The sequence below is a fragment of the Phyllobates terribilis genome, unplaced genomic scaffold (assembly GCF_046119375.1).
Source record: "Phyllobates terribilis strain yellow unplaced genomic scaffold, ASM4611937v1 Scaffold_7__3_contigs__length_470593459, whole genome shotgun sequence".
NCBI lineage: Eukaryota > Metazoa > Chordata > Amphibia > Anura > Dendrobatidae > Phyllobates > Phyllobates terribilis.
Window position 1 is genome coordinate 75,512,321 of NW_027362767.1, and position 19,768 is coordinate 75,532,088.

At 42.7% G+C, this 19,768-nt stretch overlaps 1 protein-coding gene across 8 annotated transcripts in view; it reads right to left on the reverse strand.

The window, feature by feature from the left end:
- The window catches only part of KTN1 (kinectin 1), a 93,638-nt gene that overhangs the window by 59,232 nt on the left and 14,638 nt on the right, over positions 1–19,768 (reverse strand). For 4 of the 8 annotated variants that reach the window (XM_073638789.1, XM_073638788.1, XM_073638787.1 and 1 more), the window contains exons 2-9: positions 9,764–10,318; positions 8,024–8,167; positions 7,016–7,189; positions 6,621–6,751; positions 5,210–5,323; positions 4,605–4,745; positions 1,919–2,025; positions 1,688–1,820 (exon numbers count right to left, since the gene is read on the reverse strand). In XM_073638789.1, coding sequence (XP_073494890.1) covers positions 1,688–1,820; positions 1,919–2,025; positions 4,605–4,745; positions 5,210–5,323; positions 6,621–6,751; positions 7,016–7,189; positions 8,024–8,167; positions 9,764–10,286 — 1,467 coding nt within the window. In that variant the 5' untranslated portion in view covers positions 10,287–10,318. Of the gene's footprint in view, positions 1–1,687; positions 1,821–1,918; positions 2,026–4,604; positions 4,746–5,209; positions 5,324–6,620; positions 6,752–7,003; positions 7,190–8,023; positions 8,168–9,763; positions 10,319–19,768 lie in introns of all 8 variants that reach the window. The other 4 variants (XM_073638784.1, XM_073638786.1, XM_073638785.1 and 1 more) reach the window with 1 other exon arrangement.

The window sequence follows — 19,768 nt, forward strand, 5'->3', positions numbered from 1 at the left end:
TTATAAATCATGGGGGGGCGTAACTTACTTCCTTGGGTCCACATTCAGCCTGTGATGCCATTCTGTGCAGCCCCTAGCCATCTGGGTACAGAAGTGATTATCTGTGGGTGGCAGCTAACATGTAGTTTGCATGACAGAAAGGAAAGGGGTGGCTCATGGAACCTAAAGTAATAACACCCTCTAAGGCCTCATTCATATCAGGTTTTTTTTTTTCACATACGAGAAAAATGGAGAAAGTTTCATCACGGTTTGGTCTGAGCGTTTTTTTTCTTGTTTTTTTTTTTTCCAGGAATGAGAAAGACTAATATGTTCTCCAATTTCTATCCAACAGTCCGCGAAAATCGGGCCGCACTCAGATGACATCGAAGTGCTGTCAGATTTTTTCACAGACCCATAGAATTGCAGAGCTTGATCTGACACTCAGATCAAAATCGGACATGTCTCCGTGATTTTGCACGGACCGCTCGGTCCAAGGGGAATAAAATCGGGCATCCGAGTGGCCCCATAGACTGTTATAGGGATAAGTGTTATCCAGGAAAACAGCAAGGAGCACTCGTACAATAAAAACGGACGTCTGAATGAGACCTTAGTCTCTTACATATCAGGAGAACAGAGGTCACTAGCACAGTTATCACTGCAGAATAAAGTGGAAGTCTAAACGCGCGGCTCCATCCATTCTGCTTTTTGGAAGCAGTTAATCCCATAAAGACACAGCCAATTCTCATTTCCACCATGGTTTTATTTTTAAGTCATTCAGTGTACGATAAAAATGACCCCACTAGATGATTCTTTAGGCTTTCACTAAGAAAGAGAAAAAAAAAAGTGGTTTGTGGCAAGATAATTTCAGCTTAATTTTTCCGTGTAGTGACCAGTGGGAGGGATGGTTTTTTTGTTTCGTGCACCAAGCTGACTTATTATTTTTACCCTTTTGGTTTACATTCAATTTGTTTATTGCTTTTTATTTATTTTTTTGGTGAAGTGCAATGCCCATATAACAGGGATTTTAGCATTTCGTTTTTGGGTTTTCTTTATAACATTTGCTGTGTTAAATAAATGTATATTTTAATAGATCGGAATATCAACGTGTCAAAATTGAACATACGTTATTTTTTTTTATTATTATTTTTATTTATTTATTTATTTTTACACAATTTTAATGGGGAACGGTGGGGTGATTTAAACTTACGCATTCTTATTTTTTGCATATTACTAAAAACTTTAAGATTACCTTTTTCTTTATAGTTCATCTGCTATCGTTTGAGGTATACACTGCAATACTTTGGTATTGCTATACATAACATAAAACGTTCTCCTATGGCAGGAGGACCATAAAGGTGACAGCGGGGGCTTTCAGCAGGCTCTTGGCTGCCATGGTAGGACATTGTTGAAACAGCAGTGATCGGTGTGCACCTGCCCTGTGCACAGCAGGCTCAGCGCCTGAGACCGCTCTATAAATCCTCATCCTCCCCATGACGTACGATTATGTCTTGCGGAAGGAAGGGATACTAGTTTAAGTGGGACAACTCAAGTTCTTCTTAGAATACTCCATACCGCCTGCATTACCAACATGACTCCTATAACAGAAAAGTCGACTCTCAGTACAACCGCATGAAAGACTTTTTGCAAGACCCGATTAGTATCGGCACGATCAGACCTATCAGGTGATGAACATCGAGCCGTTTCGCACCTTCAGTCCCGCTATCGTCTGCTCGTGGTTCTTTTTCTGCATCTCCTCTTGTGCCAGGTTACCGTTTTTATCATTCAGCTCTTTGACAAGTCGGGCATAGTCCTGCCGAAGCTTAGTGAGCTCACTGGATTGCCTAGAAACAGAACGAAAAAAAAGACGACGAAAGCAGCGAGTATTATTAGTATTAGGATCGTTAGTGGCATTAAAAGATTACACAGGAGAATAACATACTTGCTTTCCATCTGGTTGCTGGCGGAGCTCACAGCATCTCGTAGAATGCCGTTCTCCTGCTTCAGGTGGTTGATCTGGCTCTCCAGCTGCTCGCGGACCTGCTGAAACTACAATACAAGTGCATGGGAGTCATATGTACGTGATGACTTAAGATCACCATTTAAGACTACACAAAATACGATTCGCAGACTATACATTAGTCAAGAGCTCTGCATATATTTGGAGTCTATGGAGCTACGTGCTCTCGTCTGCCTCCCCTGGGAGTGGGAGCATCCCAACAAGAACACGCCTCTCCTCCAAAAGGTTGGAGGTCCCCTTCCATCTTCGGAGAAATTAATTAGTCAGTAGCCCACTTTCGCCACAACCTTGCCTCTATCCAATGTGAGACCCACTGGATAAGCAAGCTGACGCCCTCCCTAAGGCGGCGCCCCTAGTAAGGGATCCTGCATTGCTTCGCTTTATTGCTCCTTTCATGATCCACGGGCAGCATGTATCTTCCATTTTTATTCATTCCTGGGATAGGAATGCCTTTGAGCATCGGATCTCTTTCTTAAATCATTTTTGTTGTTTTCTTACTCTCCTAAGGAGAGGGTAAGGAGTCTCTACCTAGTCTCATCTGTAGGGGCGTATACGCACAATTTTGTGTCCTCGACGAGAAAGGGATTTTTACGGTAAGAACAAGCTTCCAATTTTCTAATAATTTATATAGCAATGTTGTTTTTTTTTTGTATTTGCGAGCATTCTTCTACTACGACAAAAAAAATGTAAAAAAAAAACAAAAAACTGACTTTTTAATTTATTATTTGAATGGTATCAGATTTTAAAATAATCATAATAAAGTTTCATCGTTTTCTATATGCAGTCCAAAAACTTTTAAAAAGTTTAAATATTTAAAGGAACCCGGATCATAAAAAAAAAAACGCTGCAGTCTTGCTCTCACTCCTCAGCTTTGTGTGATTTCCTGTATCTGCTCCCTCCCCCCTGTGAAATAACAGAGCGGTCCCGTGTATCCATGGGAGGTCACGGGTTATTTATAAGTGCATATCTACACAGCCAGGTACGCTGAAGGATGTCTCGGGGGCACCATCTGTTCTCGGCTTACGTTCTGCTTTGGTATTAAAAAGGAAGCTGAGCCATGATTCAGTCCGAAGCTATAAATGTCACATCTGCGTGTGGGGTTATTTAAAGTGGCAGCAGGGTTAGGGCGGACATTAAGGAGTAGGAACGAGGATGCATCAAGGCAGAGCTCACAAAGGAGGTGAAGGTGATGGACGGAGCGGGATCCTCACTGCAAGTAACACTACCAGACGTCTGTCCATTCTGCTTACCACCATACAAGAAGTAGTGTGCCACGACAAACACCCTGCAATTAAAGGGCAATTAAAGCGCTGTGGGAGCGCTGTTTATAGAGGTTATTTCCAATGCACAAAATTGTGCAAATTTTTCAACAAAAATGAAAACTTCATCCTTTGCATTGCAAAGCGTGTAAATCGATAGGCTGTGGATGTCGGCAGTGGTTGTCAGGCCTTAGAGTGATTGCAGACTTGTAGCCTATTTGAATCCTCACACTGTAAACGCTGCAAGGATTCTCTGGAGCGTGGCCACATGCCAACTAGACATGAACAGCTTTATTCAATGCAAGCCTATTGAGGAAGGCCGGACACGTCTAGTTGGAATTATGCAAATTGCACACTTGTGGTCACATGACCGTCCGCCCACGGAGAATCATCAAAGTGTGCGTGCTGTGAGGATTCACAAGTCTGCAGTCATACAGAGTGACTGCAGACTTGGAGCCTAAGGCTGGACAACCCCTTTAACGCTGCAGATTATTATTGTGTGAATGAGATATAGAAAAATCTTGTCACTGTAACACGAAGCAGGTTTTCATTCCAGAAAATCCCCCGCTGCATATCCAGGTCAGGAATGGAGAATGCACAGGATGGGGGATGGAAAGTAACAGGAGACACAATTTCCTGCACGCCTCAACATTTTACTTTTTTTTTTTTTTTTTTTTTTTTAAACAGCAGAAAAATGTCAGGCATGGTAAACAGACGTATTTATAGCCTGGGATGTTAAAGAATAAAGGGTCATGAACTAGGGGCTAAAGGCAGAGTACATCAGCACATATAATAGGGCTTGTGCCGAGAGTCGCTTAGAGTTTGCATTAGGTTTCATGTACACCCCATTACACTACTAATAATGACCAGTTCTGTGACCCCTCTATTATAATCCGGGGCAGAAGTGTCATGATAGCAAATGCTTTGGATCTATTTTTTATTGGGCAGCATGGTGGCTCAGTGGTTAGCACTGTTGCTTTGCAGAGTTGGGGTCCTGGGTTCAAATCCCAAAAAGGACAACATCTGTAAGGAATTTGTATGTTTTCCCCGTGTTTGTGTGGGTTTCCTCCGGGTTCTCCGGTTTCCTCCCACACTCCAAAGACAAACGGATAGGGAATTTAGATTGTGAGCCCCAATGGGGACAGTGATGATTATGTATGTAAAGCGCTGCAGAATATGTTAGTGCTATATAAAGATTATTATTATTGCACCGAGCAATATATTATGTGCAAATCCATTGTAGGAACATAAGCGTGCACGCTCAGGGTCAGCCATTACTAGGCATGCTCTGCCGCCCATGGCTACGTCTTAGCTATTTGCATGGCTTTATTACTTTTTCTGATCCTTACTTTATGCTGCATTTGCTGAGCTTCCTGATAACCACTATGGATCTTGGTCTGGAAAACGCCATGTTCTTTCTCCAACAGGCTGATGCGTTCTCTCGCTTTTGCTTCCACCAAGTTTGATTTTTGCTTCTCCGCTACCAGTTCCTATAATTTACAAAAAGACAAATCACATCAAAAGTCCCAGTCCATCGTGTAAAATCCAAAACACTAGACCCTAATAAATCTGGGAAACCTCGACAGCAAGTTAAAGGAGTTTTCCGGTTTTGAAAAAAAAAAAAAAAACGTTGGCTGGCTGCAGTTTGTGTTAAAACAAACTGTCCTTTACTCACCCTCCCTGGGTCCAGTGCAGAGTCTCCTGTGCGCAGAAGTCACATCAACAGCGCTAGCGGCTAAAGCAACCAACTCGGGCAGAGCCGCTGATATTGGTTGCAGCACTGTCAATGTGACGTCAGCGCTGCAAACAATATCAGCGGTCTGAGCACCATTTTTCTGAAGGGTTACAATGACCGATGGTCCTATTAGGTACTCAAAGTTCATGACTACACAGCTCCAATTGATTCTTTAAGCTTGACAATGATACTTTACACCCCAGAGGGGCAGCAAGTTACCTGCGTGAGCTGTCTGCACTGGTCCTTCACTAACACAGCTTCATCTTTAGCAGCAGAAAGCAACTTTTCCTTTTCTTGTAACTGATGCAAAGCGGCGGAGTCGCCCTTGTTCGCCTGAAAAAATAAAAAAACATTTAAGAAATTACTGGTAAATTTACCAAGAGGGTGATTAAGTACGGTTTGTAATGATTCATGCAGTCTAGTGTTTGCAGTTCTTCCCATTACACTTGCCTATAATAACATGGAACAATAGGTGATGAATGCGGTTACTTCCTACATACATTGGCACAAGACCACATACAAAGCTGGAGCTCCCCCAATAGAAGGGAAACCCACCCACACTACTGAGCGCAAGTGTTATACTATCTGCAAACACCGGGTTGTAGTCACTGCTGACTAAGGGCTGAACGTAGATCCCAGGCATTTGCTTTACTGCTCAGAGTCTGGGAAAAATTGCGCAAACCAGCTACAATCAAGCTTAGGGGCAGAACAATAATGCACAGAATTCTGAGGGTGAGGGTACGACCTAAGGGCTGCCCTCCGATCATGAGAATATGCAAGAAATAATTCACTGCCCTCCCTCCATTCTCAGGACTGGTGGGAGGTCCAAGAAGTTGTATCCTCAACCATAGAAAAAAAAAAAAGGGATTTCAAAGTTTGGATATTTGCATTATTTCTACGATATGGAAAATACCATTTAAAGGGGATTTCTTAAACAGAATGCTGCCCAACCAATCGGCACCCCACCATCACATGATGGGCGCCAATGGGTGGGATCAATGACGTACTTCCTGTCTGCGAGTATTAAATGCCGCTGTCAGTGATTGACAGCGGCATTTAACTGGTTAACAGCAGCGGATGGATCTGAGATCCACCTGCGGCTAAGTTAAAGGCATTTGATAGCCGATTAAAAGGGATATTTACCATCTCCAAGATCCTATGCCAACATGTAGTAGGAATAATAATATTAAATAATAATAATAATAATAATAATAGAAAATATCTCCAATTAGAAATGTAGTATAGTTCTTCTGATTCACTATGTCACTTACCTCATGTGCAGGGCACTGCAGTAACTTAGGTATCCATGGTTACAACCACTAACTCGCCATATGAGTGGCCAAAACTATGGATACCCAAGTTACTGCAATGCCTGCACATAAGGTAAGCGACAAAGTGAATCAGAATAACTATACTACATTTTTAATTGGAGGTATTTTCTAATATTATTATTATACTTACTACATATTGGGATAATATCTTGGAGATGGGAATACCCCTTTAAATCAGCCATCAAATGCAGGGAAAGATGCGGGCTCAGAGTGTGAGCCTGCTTCAAAAGCAGGGACGCTGCCAGTGACGTACATGTACAATTTACATTAAAAACGTCAATCGGTACTTTCATCCTTACCTTGTTCACCATCTCCTGCACAGAAGTGGACTTGGCTTTCAGCATCTCCACCACAGACATGGCCTCATCTTCTGAGACAATCAGGTTTTTCATGGCTGACAGGAAATCTTTAAACTTCACTTCTGCATTTTCTTAAAAAAAAAACATTTTATAAAAACACATTTATTGAATAGTTTTGGATTAACAGAGAGGTGATGGGAGACGGGATTCCCTGATCAGGATCCCCCGCTAGGAGCCATAATGGGAATCTTTCTTGCAGAGGGCCTTATGCATTACATGGATGGACACTGTGCAAATATTACAGCTCAGACGGCTCCAATATACAATCCGGAAGATCTGAGTTAATATTTAGGTAAAAAAAAATTTAAAAAATGCATAGTTACCTTTGCGCTCACCTTTGTCGGTAGCATTCTTCCCTCTCTTGCCCCCGCTCTTTTGTACTACCTCGGTAATCATGGCTTTCTCAGAACTGGCCATTTCTTTCTTCTCCACCACAGCTTGGTCCGAGTTGTCCATCAGGGGGATGTATACTGTTGGATGGATCAGCGGCTCATCTACCAGGGGTGGAACTAAAAGACAGAGTTTTGCTATATAACAGAAGAAACCAGACCTGGTTACCTAACCAGCAGAAATAATTGCAGACCTCCCAGTACTATGCTGACCCACATTACAGTTTACCAGATGTAGCTCTCACGGAGCAAAAAGGTCCACATGATGGGTGACAATGGTCTGATTGATGGTGGTCCCACTGCTAGAACCACCATTGATCACAAGAATAGAAGTGCAAGGTGCTCAATTTAATAGGAACCAGTTAGCAAGAATCAGAGACTGGATGCACGATTGCATGTCAGCTCCAGCTTTTCAGAGACACATAGTTTAAAGATACAACCGGAGACCATAGGGTAGACAAGTGTGGTTCGCTGCCGCCCCCAGCCCACATCTCTCCGCACCTCTCTTCCTATGTTCACTTATTGAAAAGACCTGTCAGTTACATGGAGCGGCACGAGAGAAGCCTGGCTGGCCGGCGGCGCGAGAGAAGCCTGGCTGGCCGGCGGCGCGAGAGAAGCCTGGCTGGCCAGCGGCGCGAGAGAAGCCTGGCTGGCTGGTGGCGGCGGCGGCACGAGAGAAGCCTCATCGCTCCCCATGTTACCCTAAAGTTCTCTAAGTGGAGAGGCGGTGAAGCCAGTGTACTCCGCTATCTAAGTCAGTCTCATAGATTAAGAAAAGTGGCAGGGCGCATGCTTCAGTCCAACAAAGGGCTTGGAGGTCCCCCCCATTCTCATTATTTGTGGGGGTCCCACCTGCCAGATCCCCCCACCCTTCAATCACACAGAAGTAATTTTGCCTACTCTGCACACCAAAGAGTCTGTGCCATTCTACCTCCACTCTCCCAGACTACATACCACTTTCTACTTTCTGCTTCTTTTTCGGTGCAGTCTTCTTCCCAGATTCCTGTGGCTTCACCTCGGCCAGCGGAATGATGGATTCCTGCTTCTTAGAAGGAACAACTTGTTCGGTTTTTGGCTCCGATGCGATCGGGGAGTCATCTGAGCAAAACATGAGCGACATATTATTCTGCACTTCCAACCAAGAAAGTTTTACAAGTAATAATGAACAGAAAGGAACACATTTCCCAAACCTAGATTAACTATCGCATTTCGACTTTATTGAAAATAACTTTTTTTTCTTTCTTCCCCAAAAAACAATATTTAGCAGATGAGGGAGATAAAATAGTTGCGGCCTGGATCACAAGCAGAAACATAATAAAATCCTTCATTCTCCTTCCTGCTTAAAAGGACAGAAAAGAAAAAAAAAGAGGATTACAAGTTGCTGCAGATTTTGTACTTTTTGGCAGTGTTCCTTTTACAACCAGGCGTCCATGTGCAGGTTCATGCTCTCCTATGGTGCTAGTAACATCTTCCTGCCATAATTATCTATGACGCCACTTCTTATCCTGCATAATGCCGCATGACACACCACTTCCTCTCGTCGTCTTAGCGCCAAGAAAAGGACTTTTGCTAATGACCACACAATTTAAGTGACGACGGCTTTACTAAGCGCTTACAGAATAGAGAACCTCAACGTACAGATTGTAACCGCCATATGTGCTGCAATATTACATTCACTTGGTTAAACACTTCCTAATCCAACTCCTCAATTAAGGGAATTCAATAAATATTTGTATTCTCCAAGAAATAAAAACCCTGGAGCATATTAAAACTATAGATTGTGCCGTACCTCTTTTACTCCTCCTGGAAATTTATGAATAAATTGACAGCTCAGTGTTACCAGTTTGGGGATGCGTCCCCACGCACTGCCCAAATAGAACTGGCACCACCCCTATGCCAAGAGGAATGGTGACGCCAAATTGTCTATGTACCTGTAAATTTCTAAGAGGATTAACAGAGGAACAGCAGAATGGAGGAGGTCTAACAAAAGATGCCCCAGAATTGCGATTTCATAGGGAGTACAAGTAATTACTATAACAGATGTGTCAGGACTGCCGACAGGTTGTCTTTAATGGAGCCATATAAGTTAGATAAATATGAGCTAAACTTCATTACCAAATGGATCTGTCACTTGCCATATATGGCTTTTTAACCTGGTATAAATTCCGCTGTTCTCCTGAATCAGACGTTGTTTTTCTTGTGTTCCTACGCCTCTCTGTTCCTGAGATATGGCCCTCTCTTCATTATATACAAATCTAGTCTTATTTTACAAGTGGGAGTGGTCCTCAACTCTCCTGTGGGTGTCTTCTTGAGGCTCACACCCAGTTGGCCAACAAGACTAGATGTATTTACAGGGAAAAGGGGGCCATATCTCAGCAACGGAGAGGAGCAGAAACAAAAGAAAAATAACAGGAGAACAGCTGCAATTACACAAGATGAAATGACAATAAAATTACATATTTACTGCAATTGACTGGCCCTCCTTAATGTGCATTGGGGTCTATTTTCTGAAGACGGCAGAGGAAAAAAATGGGTTCCCCACCAGTCTCTGTGCTTCCTGATCATTCTGGATGGAAATGTGGTCACTGGCTATAACAGTGATGTGTTGGTCCCATGTCCATCCAGACCGAGCAAGAAGTACAGTCATCGGTGAGGGACCTGTTAAGTGGAGGGTGTATCTATCACCCTACATACCGCGCCCGTTCTTCTGCTTTTTCTGCCCCTGCTTTTTCTTGGATCCAGTAGCATCAGGTGGTGGTGGCGTCGGCTGCTTTGTCACGGGAACAGGTTCGGGTTTCTTCACAGGGTGCTTTGTCCCGTTGACTTCCTTGTGGACTTGCTCCTCTACCACTGGCTTCGGCTGCTTCTTGTCCTTCTTCTTCCGTTCTCTGACATTGGTAGTGCTCTCTGCCGGAAGTACAGGAGCCGGGACAACGTGTTCCTCTTCGCTGGACAGAGCGTCTCCCAGATCAAAGTCACGTAAGGGCGCTTCGGAATCAGACTCATGATGGTTGCCGTTTTGACTTTCTTTCTTCTTGTTCTTTTTTTTCTCCACTTTCTTTTTTTCAATCTTCGCGGGAGGGAGTTTCAGGTCCTTCTTCTGTTTTGCAAGAACCTCATCGTAAGAGGTCTCTTTCATGAAGAGGCAGAAGAAGAGGACACTGACCAAAATGACCACCAGTGGGACCAGGATAATGAAATGCTCGTAAAACTCCATTGTGCTTTCTTAAGGTTGTGCAGGTCTTCTTTCTACAAATAGAGAGAAAAATAAAAGGAAGATTTTAAAGGGCAATAATTGTGAAGACAAAATTTGAGATGTTGAAACATGGTTGAGTCTGGAAGATGGTGCAAGACCCAAAGGTGGTACACGTATCTAATAGAAATGTATTAGCTTTTCTTCTTTCAATATTAAAAAGGGTTGCCTTATCAACCTTCAGGAGCGCACCGCTCCTCTGCCTCACAGCTTCCTGCTTGGCAGGTTTAAAAGGGCAATAATTGTGAAAACACATCTGGGAAGTTAAAACATGGTTAAGTCTGGAAAATGGTGCAAGACCCATTAGGTGGGACCCGCATGTAACAAATGTATTAGCTTTTCTTCTTTCAATATTAATATTGCCTTATCAACCTTCTTCAGGAGCGCACCACTCCTCTGCCTCACAGCTTCCTGCTTGGCGGTGCGATCCTGATGATTGGCAGTTTAAAACTAATGACATGGTTGCGCTGCTGTCTCGAACTGTGCACTGTCCAATGATGCAAGCAGAGATAGCTTTATCTCGGCACCATCAGAGGAGCACTGAAGCTAGCCAGAATCAACATTCTTCAAGAGCGCACCGCTCCTCTGCCTCATGACTTCCTGTTTGTTGATGGCAGTGCGCTCCCAATTGGCAGTTTAAACCAGTGACATGGTCGCGTCGCTGTCTCGATCTGTGCACTCTCCAATGCTGCAAGCAGAGTAGCACAGGGAGACTGGCACTAGCCAGATCCAGCGATCTGGTCAGCTTTAGAGCAGCACTTACAACCTCTATTCCAAAAAGGCTTGCAAGTACGCGCTCCTTGCATAAGAAACCGGTCTCTGCTGATAGACCTCAGAGGTAGCCTTAGCAGAAATCGGAAAACTTTAACGTTAGGATTTTAAGTAACTGGCAAATTGCAAAGTTGCTTGATTTTACAAACACTTTCCAATTTTACCCATTTAAGAAATCGAGACAATCCCTTTAAAAGGAAAGTTTAACAGAACCCATAAGTTTATGTGATCCAACAATCACCCTTTAAATACACCACAAAGTTATGGCTTCTATTATCAACTGAAGTAATGACGTGGATTAATATTAATAGGAGTTACCCGTTAACAAGCTGAATGACGAAAGGAAAGTGAGAAGATGGCATGTGACCCCAAAAACGCCAGTTTGTCCATTCAGAGGCCACTTTCACAGAGCATTTAGTAGTGAATATGTGCCAGGAAAACTCCCAGCCTACACTCCAAATACACCCGTACGTACCCCTTTACCAGAGAGAGGTCAACGGAGTGCCCATATGGCCTTCTTCAGGTCGATATACGTCGGTTATACATTTTTATTTTTTATTCAGCAGACTGCACTAATTCACACTAATACAGATATTAAAAAAAAAAAAAAATCATACTGTATACTAGGCTGTATTTTTTATTTTATTTTATTTTTTATGCAATAGAAGAAGAAGCAGTTGGTCAAATGATGTACGGTTATAGATTGCCAGCAAATGGATGGCGATCTATAACCGTACATCATTTGGCCATCTGCTTCTAAACATACCTAAGAGACATTGAAAAGCAAAATAAAAGACGGCAAAAATTACCGTAATACACTTATTCCTAGCTTGGAGCAATAGTTATATAATAGAAAAAAAATGAAGGAATTCTTAACCCATCACAGAGAAGGACGAGTACGGTAATTTTTGAAGGACAAAAAAAGTACTTTTAACTTTTACATGCGAGCTAGTGAATAAGCAGAGACGTGAAAGCGCGCAGGCCGATTTACCTAAGCCCTTCTTACAAAGGATAACAAGTTTATGCTGCCCTGCACCCCATGGACCCGACGGCTCAGAGCCAACACACTTGTACTCAGGAGCGCTCTTGCTATGGCTGGACAAAATAAAACACTAAATTTTAATAAATAACAAGATCATGCATAAATACATTGGTATTTAGAGTAAGTACACCAGCCTCATCCGTTGTAAGAAATGTATTTATTAATGCAAGCATTTTGGAATGTGAAATCTGGAGAAAAATGCGCTTTTAAAAATTGCCAATGGTCTTACTCCGAAAACTAAGGGATTCGAAACATTGAAGTAAGGACAGCAGAAATGGTGACTTGCATCGTTCACAGCCTGCCACGTCTATATGCGGATACTCATCTCTCAGTGCGGTGGATGACGGACCATCAATAATCCTGCATTAGGGTACCACCCAAGGCACTTGTCACTACAGATAGTCACAGAAGGCATAAGACGGACGTCACAGCTGCACATCCCCTCCGAGCACGGCTGACTCTGTGCTAGGAGGATCCATCCCTGCGACTCGTCTGCAGTCACTGTGTCCTCGCCCCTTCTGCCCGGGCACTGCCAGGCTCTCACTGCCTTCTACAAGCAAACCAGAGCTAAATAAAGAGAGCCCTTGTGAAGCACAATGAGGGACAACTCAGCCATCATGAAATCCTTTTGCTCTTCACTTGATTAACCTGATCCAATCAGACTATTTGCTGAGCACTATAATCTCAGCGCTTCGCATGCCCTCTAGATAAAATACTTTTCATTTTTTTCTCCACCAATGTTGCAGCTGAAATATAATTTAAGAGCTTGTTGAAATCAGGTGTTTGTATTAAAAAAAAATTTCAATAATCAATCTTTATTACAAATAAGAATCTTGCAATTTTCCCACTGGCTTTTTTTTTTTTTTTTCTTAAAAACACAAATTTTCTGTTTTTTTTTCAGGAAATTCACACAAACATTAGCAGCAATTATCAGACTCCGCCCCTATCTTTTGTATTGAAGCATCTAAAGAGCGTGTGCAAATGTCATCGTGAAGGGAGGGAGGAGCCGTGACATCGTCTATTGTGATTGGTGGATCCTGGTCCTGTGTCCTGTCATTGTAATCCTGCCTCTGATGATACTTTGTCGTTTCAGGCAGTTAGGACTCTAAAATAATCCCAGAGGCCGTGTGTAAATTGCAAGATTACTACATTTGTTTTAAGATTGTGATATTGCCAAATATGTATAATAAAAAACATGTAACAAACTTAAACAATAGGTAATTTTCTGATGACACATTCCCGTTTAATGATCCAGCAGCAAAAAGTTTCCTTTCCTAATGTAAAAGATATACATTTCTATAAATTACTTTAACACCGGGGGAAGCCGCACAATCCTGGCAGCAAGCAATCATCTTGGAGTCTAATTTGGTCGTTGGCAGCTAAATTGAGCACGATCCAGCCAGATCCAGTGAGGACAAGATCTCAGAACGGCAGACAGTATGAAGGCTTTTATTAAACTAAAAGCAGAAGATATCGAGATTAAGTCACAACTGCACAGACCTGGTCCTGCCAGAATATCCACTGAAGCCGACCTCACGCTCCATCCAGCCTGGAGTGGTCTCCCCTCCGTGGCTGGACCACTCATAATGAGCAAGATCTCAACAAATGACACTATGAAGGCATGAACATTTTCTATACACAATAAATAAAAATGGTTTGTATCTCCATTTTCTGAGACCCCCAACTTTTTTTTTATGTATACTTACGGTTCTTTTATGAAGCCCAGCCTCTCAAAACCATTAAAATCCCACTGTCCGTGATTGAGAGCAGCATGTAAATGGTTAACAGCAGCAAACGGAGCTAGCTCAAGATGTTGCTGTTACAGGCAGATGCTGGCTATGTAAAACTGCTGGCATCTGCCATCTAGGAGGCAGGCTTAGCTCCTGAGAAAAGGAGAATCCTGCCACAGCCAGTTGTCAGACAAAGGATTAGGAAGAGAAGGGGAGGGGGGCACTTGAATGGTTTCCTGAGACACAAAGTGGATTCTTTATACTTTTTCTATACTTAGTGTTCCTTCAATGGTATGCTAAAATATGAAAAAAAAATTATATAATAAAGCAAAGAGTTAATAAGTGACACAGGAAATTACTCTGTTTCACATCCTGGGTTCTCAAGAACAAGGACCTTTTACGATAGGGAAGGCACGCCGATTTCAAGAAGGTGCAGTGCAAAGCTGTATACAACTGAGCCACAATTATGGCACAGACCAAAAAATAATCTGCCCCTACACCAAAGCCAGGAATTAAATTGGGGCTTCCCAGGATTGGAAACATGATAATAAGCATAGGAATCTCTTCATTGTGCTATAGTATAAGATTTCCCTCTGAGCCTCCCGAAATAAGTTGTTCAATGAAATACTGCTGAGTAATGGAGGAGAATTATGACCGGGAACGCGTCGCCTCCTTGCAAGGCAGCTGATGACTTTGGTGGAGAAGTGTGAAGCCGTGTTAGAAAGTATTTCACAGGCTGTCCCACCATTCTTAGAAACCGCGCTTCTCTCAAATATAGATTTCCCTTCCTCGGGAAGTGGCCTCAACATATAAATAGACTGCGTGGCTTCAAAAGACCTCAACCCCAATGTACGAGAGAACCCACAGGAAAAGGGCTAGTCACAGTGATATCACAGAAGCCGGACTCAATGCAGCTTTATGGTGCCGACACAGCTCAGCTCAGGACACCCTCGACACAGCTCAGCTCAGGACACCCTCGACACAGCTCAGCTCAGGACACCCTCGACACAGCTCAGCTCAGGACACCCTCGACACAGCTCAGCTCAGGACACCCTCGACACAGCTCAGCTCAGGACACCCTCGACACAGCTCAGCTCAGGACACCCTCGACACAGCTCAGCTCAGGACACCCTCGACACAGCTCAGCTCAGGACACCCTCGACACAGCTCAGCTCAGGACACCCTCGACACAGCTTAGCTCAGGACACCCTCGACAGCTCAGGACACCCGACGCTCCCTTCTATACAATTAAAGGCATGGACAGACACAATCTTACCTTTACAAGCAAGATGGTGGTGATGTGCCAAAGTTACCATAAAGGCTAGCCAATCAATGGGCATCTTTGTGTAGGACACCTACAAGATAGTGCAACAACCCCAAATACAGAAGGAGATCTTCCATTAGGACAAACCCCCGTACTTTAAAGCAATGCTCCATCTGCCCTGGTTTTGCACAGGTTTCTTCATAGACTTAATATGAAATGTGTCAACAGGTTTTTGCTATGTAATCTGAGAGTGGCATGTTGTAGAGACAGAGACTTTGATTCCAGTGATATGTCACTTACTGGGCTGCTTACTGTAGTTTTGCTAAAATCATTGTTTTATCAGCAGGAGATCATCACTAGAGGACTAGTAAACCTGCTGCTATTCACGGTAGTCCTTTAAATTCATGAGCTCTGTATAACGCCGCTCACACCACTGATCGATAGCTTCCTGCCTATGCACAGTGAACACAGGAAGCTGCCAATCAGTAGTGGGGACGGGGTTATACAAGGCTCAGCATTCAGAGAACTGTTAGATCTGCAGCTGATAATACTGTGATTTTAATCAAAACTGCAGCAAGCAGCCCAGTAAGTGACATAGCTGGAATCAGGGTCTCAGCCCCTACATATACTGTTTTCTGATGGGGGTTGGAAAAAAAAAAAAAACTGGTGACAAACTCCTATTAAAAGGACACCTATCACATTGAAAATTCAATACAATTATTGGGATAGCTTCACTCAGTAATTAGCAGTTAGCTCTGTATGTAAACAATGTCAAACACGGGGGCCGCCCACTGGACTTAAGTTCAGAAGTAGCAAGGAATTGGATTTAAAAAAAAATATATAAATTCTACCCCCCCCCCCCAAAAAAAACCCCACACTATAAAATCAATCTTCATGCAAAACCAAAACACATTTTAATGTTCCCTTTAAATATTTGTGGCACACATTGAAATCGGAAGCAATCCCCATTTCCTGTTGCACCATGAGCCTCAATGAACGGGGAATGATGCAAAACCAAATTAAACTCTGCTACACTTTCTGTGTGCGTCATTGAACAGTAAAGCACAATTCTTCCTTCATCAAAACCTAAAATAATCTTCAAGCTGTGAGCAGGGAAGTCAGCCTGTTTTGGCTACAACTTGGGTTTTAAAATAAGAATTCCTCTCCGCCTCCCAAGGTCAACGCTCGACCCGCGCTCTTCCCATAATTAGCACAATGCGCCAAAGAGCTACGGACATCAAGAAAATTACACAGGACTAGACAAGGGGGATAAACTTAGCCGTGATCTGTTTATTCCCCGACATCCCACACATGGGTGGCTATAAAGGGAAAGGCGCACAGTTCTTTTTTTTTTTTTTTTCTCCCCCATTCTATCAGGATGAGTAAGATTCCGAATAAACCTACTATCTCTGCACGCTGCGGCCAGAACCTGGCGGTCCTAACTCAATCCTATTATCAAAAATTGTGCCATGATTTTGGCTCAGAGTTGTATACAGCTTTTGAGCTGGATGAATTCGGTGTGCCTTCCCCCAATGGTAAAAGAGATTTTATCTTGGGAACCCAGGATGAGAAACACAATAGTTTCCTTTACCACTCCTCTAGACTTCTAGGTATTTATTTATAAATATATGATAAAAAAGGGATAGACATGCGTATATAGGATGTTCACTGGGATGGTGCATTTATCAAATGTGACCCCGCTCACCAATACCGCCTCTTTGGACTGGGAATAACTTTTAAACAGGTACCAAAAGGATAAAAGGAAAAAGTATTAATTGCTAGGGGGTCTGAGAGTTGGGACATCAAGCACTCCCGAAAATGGGATTTTGCAATCCAGTCTTGTATGGAAGTGCACAAGCTCAACCGCGCCTAAATAAACTGGAGCAGTGGGCAGCAACCAACAGAATGGTTTTTAACAGGGAAAAATGCAAAGTACTACATCTGGGCAATAAAAATGAAAAAAGCATATACAGAATGGGAGGAATAGAGCTAAGCAACAGTACATGTGAAAAAGACTTAGGTATACTAATAGATCATAGACTGAACATGAGTCAACAGTGTGATGCAGCAGCAAAAAAGGCAAATACAATTCTGGGATGTATTAACAGAAGCATACAGTCTAGATCACGTGAAGTCATTATCGGTCTTTACTCCTCTTTGGTCAGACCTCATCTGGAATACTGTGTACAGTTTTGGGCACCACATTTTAAAAAAGACATCGACAAACTGGAGCAAGTTCAGAGAAGAGCGACCAGAATGGTGACTGGTCTGCAAACCATGTCCTATGAGGAACGGTTGCAGGATTTGGGAATGTTTAGCTTGCAAAAAAGAAGACTGAGAGGAGACTTAATAGCTGTCTACAAATATGTCAAGGGCTGTCACATTGTAGAAGGATCAGCTTTATTCTCATTTGCACAAGGAAAGACTAGAAGCAATGGGATGAAACTAAATGGGAGGAGACACAGATTAGATATTAGAAAAAACTTTTTGACAGTTAGGGTGATTAATGAGTGGAACAGGCTGCCACGAGAGGTGGTGAGTTCCCCTTCAATGGACGTCTTCAAACAGAGGCTGGACAGACATCTGTCTGAGATGATCTAGTGAATCCTGCTTTGAGCAGGGGGTTGGACCAGATGACCCAGGAGGTCCCTTCCAACTCTACCATTCTATGATTCTATGATTTGCAAACTAAGAGACTGCCAGAAATAGCGGAACGCTGTACTCCGCTTTCTTCAGTAATTCCATAGATAAAGCAGAGGCCGAACAGCCACATCCCCACTTCATTCATAGGAACACTGGGGTCCCAGCAGTAAGACCCCCAGGGGTCAGCAAGTTATATCTATCCAATGGCTAGAGATAAATTTGGATTCTGAGAATATCCCTTTAAGCACGTCAAGGCCTTACTCACATCAGTGTTTGATAATCAAGCCAGGTCCATTATATTCTGTGTTAATTTTTTTTTTGTCAACTGGCTAAAAAGAAAAAGTGGAAAAATGTCCAATTCCGGTCTGTTTTGCAGCGAGAACTCGTCCATTCATGTGAATGGGGCAGCGAAAAAGCAGCAGTATAACGGATGGCATCCGTGTGTTTTTCCACTTTTCATGGACTAGTAGCTAAGAGACTCCTGGGAAACCTCCATTCAATATTTGTACGAGAAAAACAGATGACACAGCAAGTGATGCTAACATTTTCACATGATAGCAAATAGTAGTCTCCAGCCAGGAATTCACAACGGAGTGGAATTAATAGAAAAATAAAAAAGCCAAAAGACCTCCACTAACTTCAAAAGAAATGACTCCCTATAGGGTAATTCTCCTTTAATTAAATCTCTTTTATTTGTGCCATTTACAGTTTTCAGTAACAGTAAACATCAGATTCTCCCCTACTAAAATTAAAGGTCATGCACACCTTCACGCAATTTTATTGGCATTGATCATTTGCTTCCTAAATGCAAAGTTAAGCAACTTTCCAAGTAGTTTTCGATAAAGTTTCTGAAAAAAAAAAAGTTACAAAATCAGTCAGAGCTCCTGATGTGTCTCCCTTCTCTCAGTGTTAAGAGACAGCAGGAGGGAGAGAGATGGGGTGGTCTACAGACCTCCACAGTGCAGATAGGGGAGAAAGAATGTAAAGGCTCACGGAGGGCAGAGAAGACAGGCTATAAATAAGGAGGAAAACAGATGAAGAGGAAATAAGTGCATGATAGAATCTGTACTGATGATTGTGGGGAAGGGAGGGTTCTTGGGGTTGACTTTTAGGTTATAACTTTTTCATGTTTGTATTTTCTTGAAACTGTTCAATAAAAATGAACGGATAGAAAAAAAAAGGAAGCTGTACTGATATAAAAGTTAATGAAGAAAGCAGCAATCTTGATACACAAAGCTTACAACAAACCTATTTTCCTGGGAGAGACAATCCCTTAAGAAAAAGTAGCCGAAACTTGGGTCAGGCTGCAAACAGCATATCAGGTGGATTGAAAATTAATAAAGGAATGAAGACTACAGTCAAACTTTAAAAAGTTATTTTTCCATGTCAAAAGGTGTCCACAGACATGAAATCTATTCCTTTACCTCTATACACAGTTGTAAACCAAAAACTCATCTGGCTAATCGGCAAAAATATTCTTTCAATTCCAACCCCCATATACATGCACGCTCAGTTCAGTAGAGTACATGTGTTCTCGATGGTGGCAGAGGGACAAAAGCCGCTGTCAGGGAGAACAAACGTGCGTTGGGGTTAGGAGACTCACGGGCCGCGATTGCAGCCTTACTCCATTGTCTAACGTGTGCCTATAAGTGGACAAACGTAAGAAATCTTCTCCTTAAGAGCCCGAGAAATTAATTACCACCACATTCAGGATCTGTGCAACACCGACCTTGTGCACGGCACCCAACACATCCGATTCCTTGGCGTTTTACTCATCAATGTTTTTCTTGGCGGTCGCTATTGCATGAAATTTGCTACTTCATTGAGAAACACCTTCTGAAAACACTGGACTATTGCCAAAACCAAAAAGGTTGGAGGCTGCAGAAAACCTTCACATGAGCAGATAACATTCCAGATTTCACATTCTTTCTTACACGGAAAAAAAAAAATATGCAAAATGCTAGAGCTATAGAAAACCCGTGCCTCGTCGGTGGGC